This window comes from Rissa tridactyla, chromosome 5 (assembly GCF_028500815.1).
Source record: "Rissa tridactyla isolate bRisTri1 chromosome 5, bRisTri1.patW.cur.20221130, whole genome shotgun sequence".
Lineage (NCBI taxonomy): Eukaryota > Metazoa > Chordata > Aves > Charadriiformes > Laridae > Rissa > Rissa tridactyla.
Genome location: NC_071470.1, coordinates 41151169 through 41164571, shown reverse-complemented (window position 1 = coordinate 41164571; position 13403 = coordinate 41151169). Strand labels below are relative to the sequence as shown.

The window sequence follows — 13403 nt, the reverse complement described above, 5'->3', positions numbered from 1 at the left end:
CGGCCGTGCCCCGCACGTCACGCAGCCCCAGCCCAGGGGGGCTTCGCCTCGCCTGCCGCCCCCAGCCAGGGAATCTCACCTGCCCTGGCCCGTCTGGCTGCACCCGAGACGATGGAAACTGTTACACACAGTTTGGAGCAGAGCTGTGAACATATCCAGGAGCTTCCCGGCAGCCTGCCGCCCCCCCCCGGGGTGCCACCCCCATCACTGCCAGCATCCTCCTCCCTCCTCCATGGCAGAAACCTATTTTTCAGCCTAAATTTGGTCAAGCTTAAAGCTGTCCATCAGTGAACAAAAGCATCCAGCTTGTCCCGCTGCACGCCTAGGCGGCAGCGAGCCGGGGCAGGGGACAGAGTTGGGACCTGCGTCCCCCACCCTGTGGCCTTGAAGCAAAATTACAGCACAGCACCCGAGCTGGGGAGCAGGTTCTCCAGGAGCTTCCCAGTGCTACGGGCAAGGCTGATGGTTTTCTCCCACCCGTGCCCTTGCATCTTCTTTTGTGCTTTGCCTGCTACTAATCACTTTGCTTTCAGTGCTTTTACCTTCACTTTTCTGATTCCGTGATAACAAAGAGCTCCATACGGAAAATACACACCTCCTGCTAACCCCTCTCAGTGACTACATCTCCCAAGGCCTTCGTGATCTGCCTTCTGCAGCCCTCAGGTCCTCTCGATAGCTCTCTCATCCTCCACTATTTCTCTAAAAACATAAAAAATAACCAGCATGCACAGAGGACAACTTCCTCACGCAACAACGACTCAACGCGGGAGACAAATGCTCCTGAGCCAGAGGGACAACACTGCATCCAGCCTCTCTAATAAGGCGAACTTCACCTATAGCCTTTATTAGGCGAGCAGCTCTCAAACAGAAACCACACTTCTACTAAATCAGCATCAAAACATGCCAGTGTTGTTGGGCACTGAAGAAATCCAGGGGCAGGGACCATGTTCCTTACCTTTGCCTTAAGCCAGAACTGGCCCGAAGATTAAAATGAGCCACTTTCTTCAGAAATTCCTCAAAAAGCCTTCCCAAATGATGAAACTCTGCTGCCAGAGCTGGGCGCTCCTGCGCTACAGCCATGAACAGCCCTGGCTCCCGGCTAGCCTGGGGACATCTAGTTCTGGCACAGGCTGACGGTGACCAACAACAAAGCAAAAAAGGGGGAAAAAATCCTTATGATTACAAGGAACAAGAACAAAGGGTTCAGCTCCTTCTCAGTAGGATCATCTATTTTTTTTTTTTTCCTTTTAGCAAAGGAGGGAGACACAGCGAGTTTAGCAGCACTGGGAATGACAAGCAGATGACACCCAAGGGATGCTGAGGCAACTCGCTCAGCATCTCACTCCCCTCACGCCTACGCACGTGGCGAATCGCTCTCCGTGAAACAGCTGCCTGGGGCCTCACTCAGCCCGCCAGCACTGCTGCAGCATCCCGGCCGCTCAGCGAGGCTGCCAGCAAAACCAGAGAAGAGAAAAGTGGGTATTTCCAACATTAAAATCAAACAAAAAGAGATGTCGAGTCCTTCCAGGTTACCTCCCTGCAGCTGCGGGGTGCTGGGAGAGGTGCCTGCCCCCACGCTTCCCTCCCAACGTGTGCTCCGCAGGGGGACACCAGCATCCTCCAACGCTGGCAGGCTCCCAGTAGGAATACGTGGGAGTTAAACAGTTTGGTTACTTTATTCTTTTTTTTTTTTAATTAATGGCTCTGTGTAAACCTCAGTTAAATATCAAGCGCATTCTGCTGCCACTCCGAGGGAACGGTTCCCCCACAGCCAAACTACACCACGCACAGACTTCTGGCTTTAAACCCCAGCAGATGACAACGCCTCCCAGGTCCCCGCGCAGGGTGGGCAGCACTGGGAAGCCAGACCCTCCTTGTGCTTGGCTGGAGCCAAACATCCTTCTTGCGTACAGTCCTGAGGGATCGGCAGAGCTGTATAAAAAGGCGCAAGCCCTGCCCATGTGTCTGTCCAGTGCTGCTGGCACCTCCGGCCATCGTCCAGTTTACAGGTTGCTAGCAAAATCCCTTCGAGAGACATTGAGGAGGGCTCGAGCGAGGCCTAGGGACAGTGCTGCTTCGCAGCCTGCTGCACAGTTTGGGTCTGCCCTGCTCCTTCACTGCAGCCGATGCCGGCTGCATCCGGGGCTCAGTAAATCTTCTGTCGGCTGGGCAGGATGGCCTCCTTGATGAAAGAGAAGATGAGAAGGATACCAGAGCGCTTGCCCCTCTTCCCCTTGGTGAAGTAGTTGGAGACCACGTCGTCTGTGGAGAAAAGGGAAGAACAATCAAATACAAACCCCACTGACAGCCACAGGAACCTTGGGACAGGATGTCTGATTTCAGGGTGACGCACGAGCTGCCTTTAAAGTATGAAACTTTCTGGTTTGCTCAGATCTGGCCTATCTGGGCATTCCTGTAAGCCACGGCAAGGGAGCCCAAATCCTGAGCTCCCTTTCTTGAGCTTGTAGGGAGAGTCCAGGGAAAGCAACAGTGCCTCATGACTGGAGAGATGCAGCATGTAAAGCTGGAACAGCCCTCCACTCTGCTCACCCTCACCCTGCAGAAACCCCACCTTTCCTTCCTCGGCTTTTGGAAGGATTTACCCAACCAGCTGCCCCGCATCTCTCCTCAGTGCGGTGGGAATGCGGTGTGTTGAGCACAGCCCCTGTCAAAACCCAGCAGACATCTGCCCGGGCCTTGGGAGCGCTCACCTCCAGGCTGCACCGTGGAAGGCAGGACGTTCTCTCCAGCCGACAAGGAGACAAAAAAAGCAAAAGGAATTAACCACAGGCAGAACGTGAAGTAGGCGAGAACCTGTGGGCAGAGCAAGACAGGTAGTGAGAGCAGAGCCACAATGCACTCAGTGGCCTTTCACAGGCTGAATTCTGTCCGCGCTAACACCCACAAGTGCTGCCTCAGCCCCAGCTGCACCTCCCTACGATACAACCCAAGTTTCTGCCTGAACCCCCCAAGAGAAAGGGCACTGAAGGGGAAGAACTGCAACTCAACCTCTCCCGAGTCTCTTGTGCGCTGAGATAGCACGGCCCTATGAAGCTGATAAGGGGATAAAATTCACCCAGCAACTTCCATGGAAGGACAGGATGCACAGGAAAAGCCCTTGCTCCTGTTTCAGGTGTCTGAAAACCTTTACTGCTCCCAGAAACCAGAATTTTAAACAGCACAAAGACACAAACAGGAGATTGGCTGTGTTGTTATTACTAATTAAATCCTCTTCACACCTTCTGGGGACTAAAAGGAAGGGTCAAGGTCTGGACTTGCTCCTCCTGTCCCAGGGTGGGATGCTGGTGTAGCAGGAGGAGTCAGTGCTTGCGGGAGCAGCCACTGCTGTGGTTTGGGGAGAGCCAAGCCAAATGGTGCTGAGCTGCCACAACAGCCTCCTTGTGCATGCAAATGCTGGAGAAGTGTTAAACTTCATAAAAAGGTTGTTGGTTTTTTATTTTGGTGGAGTTTTTTTTGTTTGTTTTTAAAGTCTACACTAAGCAGCAGCTCCTGTTGGGCCCAAGCAAGCCCTTTTGTGAATGCAGACCTTCCTCTTGGTAGGTGCAAAGGGGGTGAGACAGAAGAAACAGCACATCAGAGACGTAAAAATAATGAGGAGCAATTATGACAAAAGGGAAGCGATTTGTGGTTAGCTTGTAAAAAAAATTTAAAACAGTACTATTTTCTATTTTTCCTAGTTTTTAGCATATCAGAAAAAAAAAATCTGCACTTAATATACAGTATTTCTTCTGCCTCTCTAGTTGGCCAAGAAAGCCCCAAGTCCACACCCGAGAAAAGAGACTGCAGCTTCCCTGGTACTTCTAAGGGAATAAGCACAGGAACCCCCAGGGAAGGGCTGCAAAAAATATCCTCAGTGTGTCTTACTGCTGACTGAAAAAATGGCATTTTCCTCTCCCTCCTCCCACCAACAGCTCCACACTGGCTGGAAGAACATGGACCGACTCCTTCCCAAAGGTCTCTCACCTCAGAGAACAGGTAATACTCCTCGGCGAAGTACTGGAACGCTAAGTAGTGATTGAATATAACCAGCACTGCCAAAGGAAAACACAGCAAAGTCAGTCTCCAGCCCAGAAGCAATACCGTCATCTTATTTCATTAGTCCCCTGAAGGAGGACATCCACTCCCACTGCTGTACACTCCACAAGGAGCAGCTCCTCCCTGCCACGTATCCCCTTTCCTGCAGCCCCTGTACACCTGGAATCCTGCTGTGGCTAAAATATTTTCATGCATCTAGTGAGAAACGGTGTGAGCAGCCAGAGTCTCCCCCATCCCAGCTCCGTTTTGTTACTCTGTGCAGCCCCGGACGAGCCCCTCGTCCTTCTGGTGTTTTATTCTCCATGTCCCCAAGGGCACCCGGGAGAGCCCAGCCTGACACTCGCTAATGCTGTGCAGCGCTGAGAGAAGCAGTGAAAAACCCTGTGTCCCCAACAGCTGCTGCAGAGAAAAACTCTTCTGCCTGCTGTAAACCAAGTCAAGCTGAAATGCTGCCAGCATAGTGGGGTTAACAGTGTCCTCAGCAGTGAAAAATACCACTTAGCTCTTATGGAGCTGGAATTAAGAGCTTCTTTCACCTTTTATCTGAGATACCAACACAGCAACCCCAGCCCAGGAGCACCATGTCAGTAGAGCCCCAGCAAGAGACAACCACCAACATGGGAAGCTGTGTCCCACGCTGCATTATCATCCATCTGCTCCAGTCTACAGATGAAACTGAAGATCCAGATGAGAGTCTGGGTCTGCCAAAAAACGCAGCTCCTGATCTACACGCCACAGGAGAGCTACACTCATTTTCAAGTAGCGGATAAAATCCTACCTATGTGAATACTTTGAGGAGCAAAGGTATTTCAGTTGTACACAGACAGCACCCTAAAATATGCATAAGGAATCAGAATGTCATGCCAGAAAAAATTTTGCCCATTCGCTACTTAAGGTGTCACTACAAATCACTCTCAGCAGAGATTTGAAGTCAGATCTGCACACAGGACACTAAAACATGCAGGAGACTCAGCAACTCATGGCAGGAGAAAACCATTTAACCTACTCAGAGCAGCCAAAAAAACAGTTTAATTGTCAGAGCTACTGGCTCACCACCCCAGACCTGGCAGCGGACCTGCTCCCAGACTCAGCCTATGACATGGCTCTGACCATTCATCAGACGAGTCTGGCAGACAAAGAACTAAGCTGCCCACTTTGCCCAGAATATTGGTGCTGCTAATTTAAGTCTCTGCCTGACCTCACACCAAAACCCTGTGCCCATGCCAGCCACTCAGAAAAGAGGAAAGACCCTTATGCCCATCTCGCACCAGGGCTTGCCAGGCAGGGCCAGGCAGCCCACAGCCCAGCTGGGGACGGGGCCACGGCAGCCAGAGTCATGGGCTCAGCAAACACCACAAGAAAGGTGCAAACGTGAAAAATAAAAATCCCTGATTTAAGCTCAGCGATGTACTTTTCTAACAGGACTTTCTCCCTGATGAATTCACACAGTAATTGTGGACATTTTTCTAAACATCAGCTTCTTATGATGACACGCATACAGTCTCTTTCACAGCCCAGCCTGACATCAGGCTGTAATTACACACGTCAGGTTTTTTAGTTTGCTTCAAATCCCTCCTGCTCTTTACCAAGACACGGTGAATGCCCAAAACAGGAGGTCTGCAGGGAGGAGGCCGAGCTTTGGGCCAGCTGGGACCTTGTTTCCCTAGTGCTGCTGCCTAGGTTTGTTGCGGAACTGGCCACAGGGTGAAGCAGATAGTGCCCAAGAAAGTCCGATGTCCCCAGCTCTGCGCCAGGGCACACTACCACAGGCACTTCCCAACCACCAAGCCCAGCCCACAATTATCACAGCCACATCATAAAGCGCAATTAAGAAGCGCTGCACAAAGCTCAAAGTCCTTCCGAACGCCATGGGGGCTGCAACCGCAAAACCTAAACCTTTGCTGCCACCCAGAGCCCACCCAGTGATAGGGGTGATGAGGATTTCTCCGCCCTAGAGTCCACTCCCGCCCCAGCACCCACCCCCGTGGGAAGGCGATGGCACCACTCACCACAGGACAGTATGAAATTGGAGGACGTCAGGACAATGAAGGGGAAGGTCTGCAGCAAACCGAAGTAGACCAGGTTGGTGAAGAGTCCCACACCCACCATGAAACCGGGAAAGTGTTCGAAGAGGTAGAGGCAGACCAGCACAGCTGAGGAGAACTGGAAGAGAGAACAGGGGTTGCCTGGGGCAAAAAAACAGGGGTGCAGACAGCAGGACTGTGGGCAGCTTCGCAACCAGAAATCCTGCCATGTTCAAGGTGACTTTTAATGCACTCTGACAGCACCGCATCTCCCCACCCACCCCTCACTCTGCACCAGCCCCTTGGGGAACGTCTAAACAGGAATCCCACCTTGCTGCTGCGGCACCTGGCCTTCAGTTTCCCCAGCCAGCGGGGAGAGGTGTCACACAGGAGGAGTTAGGCAGGATCAACACCTCCCCAGTTAAGCGAGGTGCCGATTGAAGTAGCTGCCCCTAACAACCTCCCTCCTCTGGAGACAGAGCTGCCTTGGTGCCAGGAGAAGCAGGAGCCTGACCACTCCATCCAGAGCTGACATACCATGCCACAGCCACTCTGCCAGCCCCGCTGCTGCCCCAGGGGTGATTTTGGCAAGGAGCCACCCATTTTTACAAGCACAGAGACTTACCCAGATCATGTATTTGATTATCCTCCTGGTGACAACCGTGTACTCCTCGATCAGCTCTGCCAGGTAGTACAGCCCTGCAGCTGTGGGAGAAATACCTGGCTCAGCCCCACAGATCGGGAGGGACTGGGGCAAACACCGGTGTCTTCAGCCGTGGGGGTCCATGCTCACACAGTCTGGGACAGACCGAAGGACGGGGTGCACCCGAGCAAATCTCTGTGGCACCCAGGGGACCTCGGGGGAACCCAGGGAACCCCCAGACTCCGGGGCTTCCACAGGACCTCAGGAGCACTCAGAAGACTCGTGAGCACCCATGGGACATCCCCCTCCACCCCCAACCCAGTCTCTGGGTCATCCACCAGACCCGCGGGGCACTCGGAGGCCTCAAGGGCATCTCTGGAGCACCCACGGGGCCTCGGGACACCCAGTCCGAGCCCCGGCACACGGGAGGTGCCGGACCGGCGGCCCCGATCCCAGCAGGAGCCCAGGCTGCTCCGTTCCCAGAGCTAGCCCCCTGCCGACAAACGCACGACATATCGCGACAACCCCCGGGAGAAGCCTGCGGCAGGGCCCGGGCCCGGCCCCGGCACGGCGGCAACCCCCGAGGGGCCCGTCCCCCCGGCAGACCCCCGGCGGCGGGCTCACCGATCGCCAAGGTGACGAAGGCCACCTGGATGAGCAGGGACAGCCAGCTCAGCACGTAGATGAACCACATGGCGGGGTCAGGTCGAGACGAGACGAGACGAGCCGGGCCGGGCCGGGCCCCGCCGCTCCCGGTTCCTGCTCCCGCTGTGGCGGCGGCGCGCGGCGCTGACCACGCGGCGCCGGAACAAGCGAGACCCGCCCGGCCCGGCCCGGCCGCCGCCTCCCGCCGCTACAGCGACCCCTGCAGGCGGGGAGGGCGCCCACGCCGCCCTCCGCGGGGCGGGGCGGGGGGGAGAGGGCGAGACGCGGGGCCAACCCGAAACGTACAGGGACCCCCAAAATTGTACAGGCACCTCGAACCCCCGGGGGGGCCTCGAAACGCCAGGGGGCGCCCCCAAACCGTACGGGGCTTCCCCAAACTGTACAGGGCCCCAAACCTTATAGGGACCCCCCAAACCGTACAGGGACCTTGAATTATACAGGGACACACACCCCACCCCCCCATACTGTACAGGGACCCCGAAACGTACAGGGAGCCCCCAAACTGTAAAGGGACCCCGAACCACACAGGGACACCCCCCCAAAAAAAAAAACCAAACTGTACAGGGATGCACCAAAACCACACAGGGACCCCCAACCACACAGGGATGCCCTAAATTGCCCAGGGACACTTCCCCCCAAAATCATATGGGGACCCCGAACAGTACGGGGACACCCTGAAACCGTACAGGGACCCCCAAAGGACACAAAGAACCCCTTCAAACCGTACAGGGACACAAGACTGCACGGGACACCCCCAAACTGTACAGGGAACCCCCCTAAACCTGTGTAGGGACCCCCTGAAACCATATAGAGACCCCCCTGCACCTGTATAGGGATCCCCCTCCATGTACAGGGACCCCTCCTGCAGCTGTATAGGGGTCCGCTGCACCTAAACAGGCTCCCCCCCTGACCCCAGGGCCTCCCTCTGCGCCCGTGGAGGGACCCCTGTTGCTGTATAGGGACGCCTGCACCCATATAGGGACCCCCCCTGCAGCACACATAGGGACCCCAGCGCCCATAAAGAGGGTCCCTTCACCAGTATAGGAAGCCTTGTACCCGTATAGGGACCCCACAACCTGTATAGGGACCCAGAAGCCAGGTGGGCATGCCAGGGACCCCAGCTCCCATACTGAGACTCTCTGCAGCCATATAGGTACCTCTGTATCCATATAAAGACCCTCTGCACCCATAGAGGGACTCTCTCCATCCATATAGAGACCCCTACATTTACCTATGGACCCTGGGCTAGGACACCAGCACCTATATAGGGCCCCTTCCACCTACATGGAGACCCTCTCCATCCATATAGGGACACCCTGTACCCACATGGGGACCGCAGGCTGCGACCCCCACATCCCTATGGGCAAGCTCTGCCCCATACTGGGACCCTGGGCTGGGACCCCCTGCACCCACATAGGGACCTTGCAGGGACCCCCACCCCAGCACCCTCGCACTGGGCTGGATCCTGACCCACTGTGTGTCTGGGACCAAGCCCTCCCCACCCCAAAGCTTGAGCCCCCCCGAGGGGGAGACTCTCAGCCTCTTTCCTCCCCTGCAGCTGCAGTGGGGGTGCACTGGGCTGGTACTGGGTTAGTACTGGTCTGGCACTGACCTGCACTGGGCTGGTGCTGGGCTGCACTGGGCTGCGCTGGGCTGCACTGGGCTGTACTGGGCTAGTGCTGGGCTGTGCATCCAGGCCAAGGCTCTTGCTGGAACCATCCCCTCCTTCCCCCACACCTGGGGGGTGCCTGGAACCCCCCACCCAGCCCTGCCAGGACACCCAGCAGCCCCCCGCCCCGGCTGGATCCTTGGGGGAGCAACTACCGCAGGGAAGACCTTGGGGTGCCAGCGTGGAAGCCCTAACTGGTGGGTGCTGGGCTCCTTGCTGCAGGGTGCTCAGGGTCTCGCTGCAGCATGCTGGGGTCCTTGCTCTGTGTGTGTGTTGGGGGGGTGAGGCAATGTCCCCAGGAGCTCGAGGAGAGATAGGACAGGCCAAGCTCATGGGCAGGACCTGTCACACATGCACCTATTTCTGTGCATGCACCCATTTCTGTGCGTGCACCCACGCACATGCACCCATGTGTGCACCCCCACACCCTTGCACAACCCCAGGGGCAGAGCGGGGCAGAGCTGGTGTCCCCCTCTCGGAGCCGCTGGTCCCCCCCACCAGAGTTGGCCAGGGAGCAGGAAGGGGGCTCAGAAGAGCTCTTTGCACCCACACTTTGCCACCCTGTGCCGGGCATGGGCCAGTTCACACTCACCTCCCCGGGTCTGCAGCTTTGGGGCATGATTAGCACGCTCCTGGCATCCCCCTGCTCCCCCTGCCTTCCCCTTGCACCCCTCTGCACCCTGCTGTATCACACCTGCATCCTTCCTGCACTCCCCTGCATCTCTCCTATATGCCTCATGCATCTCTCTGCATCCCCCCCTCTCACACCTGCATCCCTCCTATATCCCTCTGCATCTCTCCTGCGTCCCTCTGCAACCCCCTGTGCCACACCTGCATCCCTTCTGTATCCCTCCTGCAACCCCTGCATCCCTCCTGCACCCCTCTTATATCCCTCCTGCATCTCTCCTGTATCCCTCCTGCACCCCCCTGCATCCCTCCTGCATCCCTCCTGCACCCCCCTGCATCCCCCTGCATCCCTCCCGGACCCCCCCTGCATCCCTCCTATATCCCTCCTGCATCCCCCCCCCGCACCCCCCATCTCCCCGCTGCCTCCACAGGTGCTGCCTGTCTCCCCCCCATCTCCCATCTCTCCTGGCCCACGTAGCTGTTTTGGTGCCCGGAGCACCCGCAGGACAGCGGGGTGCAGCTCGTCCCCCCCCCACCCCGGGCTCTTCTGGGCAGGAGTGGGAAAATCCCCGGGGGGAGGGGGAGTGAGGAGCCTGGCAGGGCAGGGGGCGATGGAGGAAACAGCTCCTGCCTCTGCCTGCAGCGAAGTGTTATTGTAGGGTTGCGAGAGCAGTGGGTTATTTACCCACGGTGTTGTCACAGGGCTGCGGGGGAAGTGGGTTGTGCCCCAAGAGCTGCTGTTGTAGGGTTGCACCGTGCTGCGTACCCGACCCGACCTGTTGTTGTAGGGTTGCGCAAGTCCCAGGTTGCGTACCCAGGGATGTTTTCGTAGGGTTGCCCTGAGTTGTGCCCCCCCTGCGCACCCCTCCGGGGGCAGCCGGACAGCACTCGCTGTTGGGGTCGAGCGGGGCGCGGGGTCCAGTGCTGGCACAGGATCCGGCCTCGGTGCAACTCATTCCCTCGGGGGTCCCACGAAGGCTTCGTCGCCACGTCCCCGCCGGCAGCTCTGGCTGCGTCTTGGGGTGTGTGACATCCCCGTCCCCCGCCGAGCTTGGGGTGCCCCACGGGGTGACAGGGAGCAAAGCAGCCCGCTCAGCTTCGCTGGATTCACCCCAAAATCACTCGGAGCACAGCAGCATTCTCCCACCTGCCAGCAGCTCCCAGCCCCAGGAGCCGTGTGTGTGTGTGTGTTTGTGGGTGTGTGTGGGGCTGCAGCACCCATGGGGCCCCTCCAACCTCAGCCGCTGCTGCCCCACAGCATCTCAGCCCCCAAACATGGCTGAGGCTCCGGGGAGCGTGTGCGGGGTGTGTGCATAGGGGGGGGCTGCGCGGTGGGTACATGCATGGGGGGTGTGTGCATGGTGGGTATCTGCATGGGGGATGCATGTGTGGGGGTGTGCACATGGGGTGTAAGTGCATGGGGGAGTGTGCACATGGGGTGTAAGTGCATGGGAGGGTGCATTGCAGGGTGTGCGTGGCGGGGGGTGTGCACGGGGGCTGTGCATGGTGTATACATCCCTGGGGGACGTTTGCGTGGTGCTGTGTGTTCATGGGGGGGTGTGTGTGCGTGGGGTGTAAGTGCATGGTGGTGCATTGGGGGGCTGTTCACAGCGGGTACAGGCGTGGGGGGGTGTGCATGGGGTGCATCTCCATGTGGGGTGGGTGCACGGGGTATGTGTGAATGCAGGGCTGTGCCTGGGGAGTGCGTGGACACACATTCCTGGGGGGGGCGGGGGGGCGTGGGGGACGTGTGGAGGGGTGTATGTGCACTGTATATGTGTGTGCAGGGGTGCACATGCATGGGGGGGGGGTGTGCGTGACATGTATGTGCGTGGGGGGTATGTGTGCACGGGGTCTACATGCACGGGGGGCTGTGCATGGGGTGGGGGGGGTGTGCGGGGGTGTGTGTGTGTGCATGACGGGGGGGTGGGCAGACCCACGGCCCCCACGCTCCTGTGGCGGTGGCAGCCCGGTGCTAATGCACCCTGTCACGTCTGGCGGCTGCCGGTCCCGGCGCTGACCCCGGGGGCTCGGTGACCGAGCACTGACCCCCACGCAGGGACTCCAGCCCGGCCTCCCCCCAGCCCCGGCCCTGGGGCTGCTTGGGGGGCTGGAAGGTGCTGCGGGGCCGGTGCCCAGCCCCTGTGGATGCAGGCATGGGTGGGTGCTGCCGTGTCCCCTGGGAAGCCCCTTCTGCTCCTCTTCTCCCATCCCCGCCCTGCTGGGTGCAGAGCATCCCTGCGCTCCCCACCAGCATCCCTGAGCTCCCCACCAGCATCCCTGCGCTCCCCACCAGCATCCCTGGCCAAGCCCCGTGCCTGAATCCTGCCTGCCATGCTCCTGCCCTCCGTGCCCGTACAGCAGTGCCACAGACGGAGGGCTCAGCTGCCCCTGGGGGCTGGGCTGTGGCAGGGTGTAATGGCAAACCCGGAGAGTTTCGGGGGTACGAGGCACCAGCTCCCCCCACGGAGCAGGGAGCCCCCCAGAACAGCCGAAATGCCGAGCGCTTTCCATGGCAAAATACGTGTTTTTCTCAAAATGGTGCTCACCGTCTGGGATTTGCTGGAAAAAGCAGGTTTTCACACCGGTTCTGGAAACATCTGACAAAAAATGGCCGCTGGAAACTGCTGGGAAGTCCTTTGGAGAGACGACGACCTGGATTTACAGGGACTCGTGCTGGGAGCGGTGGTCAGCAGAGACCGTGGTGCCCAGCTTTCGTGGGCTGTTGCTCTCTCTCTGTGTCCCCCTGCCCCAAGGTTTCCTGTTTTCCCCGCAAATCCCGCTGTTCTCCCTCTTTGGGGAGCTGCCGTTGCTGCAGGGGCTGCTCACGTGCTCGGCCGGCGGCTGCCTGCTCCCAGGGGGAAGCTCCGGCTGGAGCGAGAGCCTTGAGCTCGGGGCTGGAAGCAGCAGCAATCATTGGAGGGGGAGAAGTGGGGTGTGAGGGGGTGGGGGCAGTTTTTCTGCAACTGCCATGGGCATCAGCACCCCTTGCCTCCGCCTGGATGCTGGGCGCCCCGAGAAACCCGAGCACCCCAAGCACTCTGGGTACCCCAGGCATCCTGAGCACCCCAAGCAGCCTGGGCACCCTGGGTACCACGAGCATCCCGAGCACCCGGGGCACCCCAGCCATCCCGGGTACCCCAGGCACCCCAAGCACCCTGGGGACTCCAGGCATCCCAGGTAGCCCAAGCACGCCGAGTATCCTGGACACCCTGAGAACCCTGGGCACCCCAGGCACCCAAACAGGGCACTCCTCATCTCCTGCAGCCCCCACGTCGCCTCCATCCGTGGACAAACGGGATGCGGCACCCAAAGCAAAGCACCCATCTCACCCCACTCCCCGTCCCATGGGCACTGGGGACCACCAAGACACTGTGTCCCTGTCCTGGAGCCTGCAGCCTCAGGGGATGCTTGCACAGCGGTGCTCAGTCTCCATGCTGGGGACCAGAGGGTGCAGGATCTGACCTGGAGGGGCCTTGGGGATCCCACCTGGCTGTGGTGAGGGGTTTGGGAACAGCCATGGATTTGAGACTGGCAGTGGGTGGGTGGGCACGGCACCACGCCGTATGCGGGACTGGGCTGCGTCCTGGGGCTATTTTTGGGGTTTTTTCCACCCCTTTTTTTTTTTCCCCAGTTCAACCCAACAACAAAATGGCTGCGAAGTTCATCCCCGCGCCCCGCTGGGAGCTGCCTTCCCTGCCCGTGCTGCCGGGGCACC

At 58.6% G+C, this 13403-nt stretch overlaps 1 protein-coding gene across 1 annotated transcript; it reads right to left on the bottom strand.

Moving 5' to 3' along the window:
• Positions 1–1657: 1657 nt before the first annotated feature.
• Positions 1658–7532, bottom strand: TEX261 (testis expressed 261). The gene is made up of 6 exons (XM_054203719.1): positions 7348–7532; positions 6706–6785; positions 6066–6219; positions 3985–4052; positions 2712–2814; positions 1658–2262 (listed from the first exon to the last, which is right to left on the bottom strand). The coding sequence occupies exons 1-6, from the start codon at positions 7415–7417 to the stop codon at positions 2147–2149; spliced, it is 591 nt and encodes a 196-aa protein (XP_054059694.1). The 5' UTR covers positions 7418–7532; the 3' UTR covers positions 1658–2146.
• Between the last annotated feature and the right edge of the window lie 5871 nt (positions 7533–13403).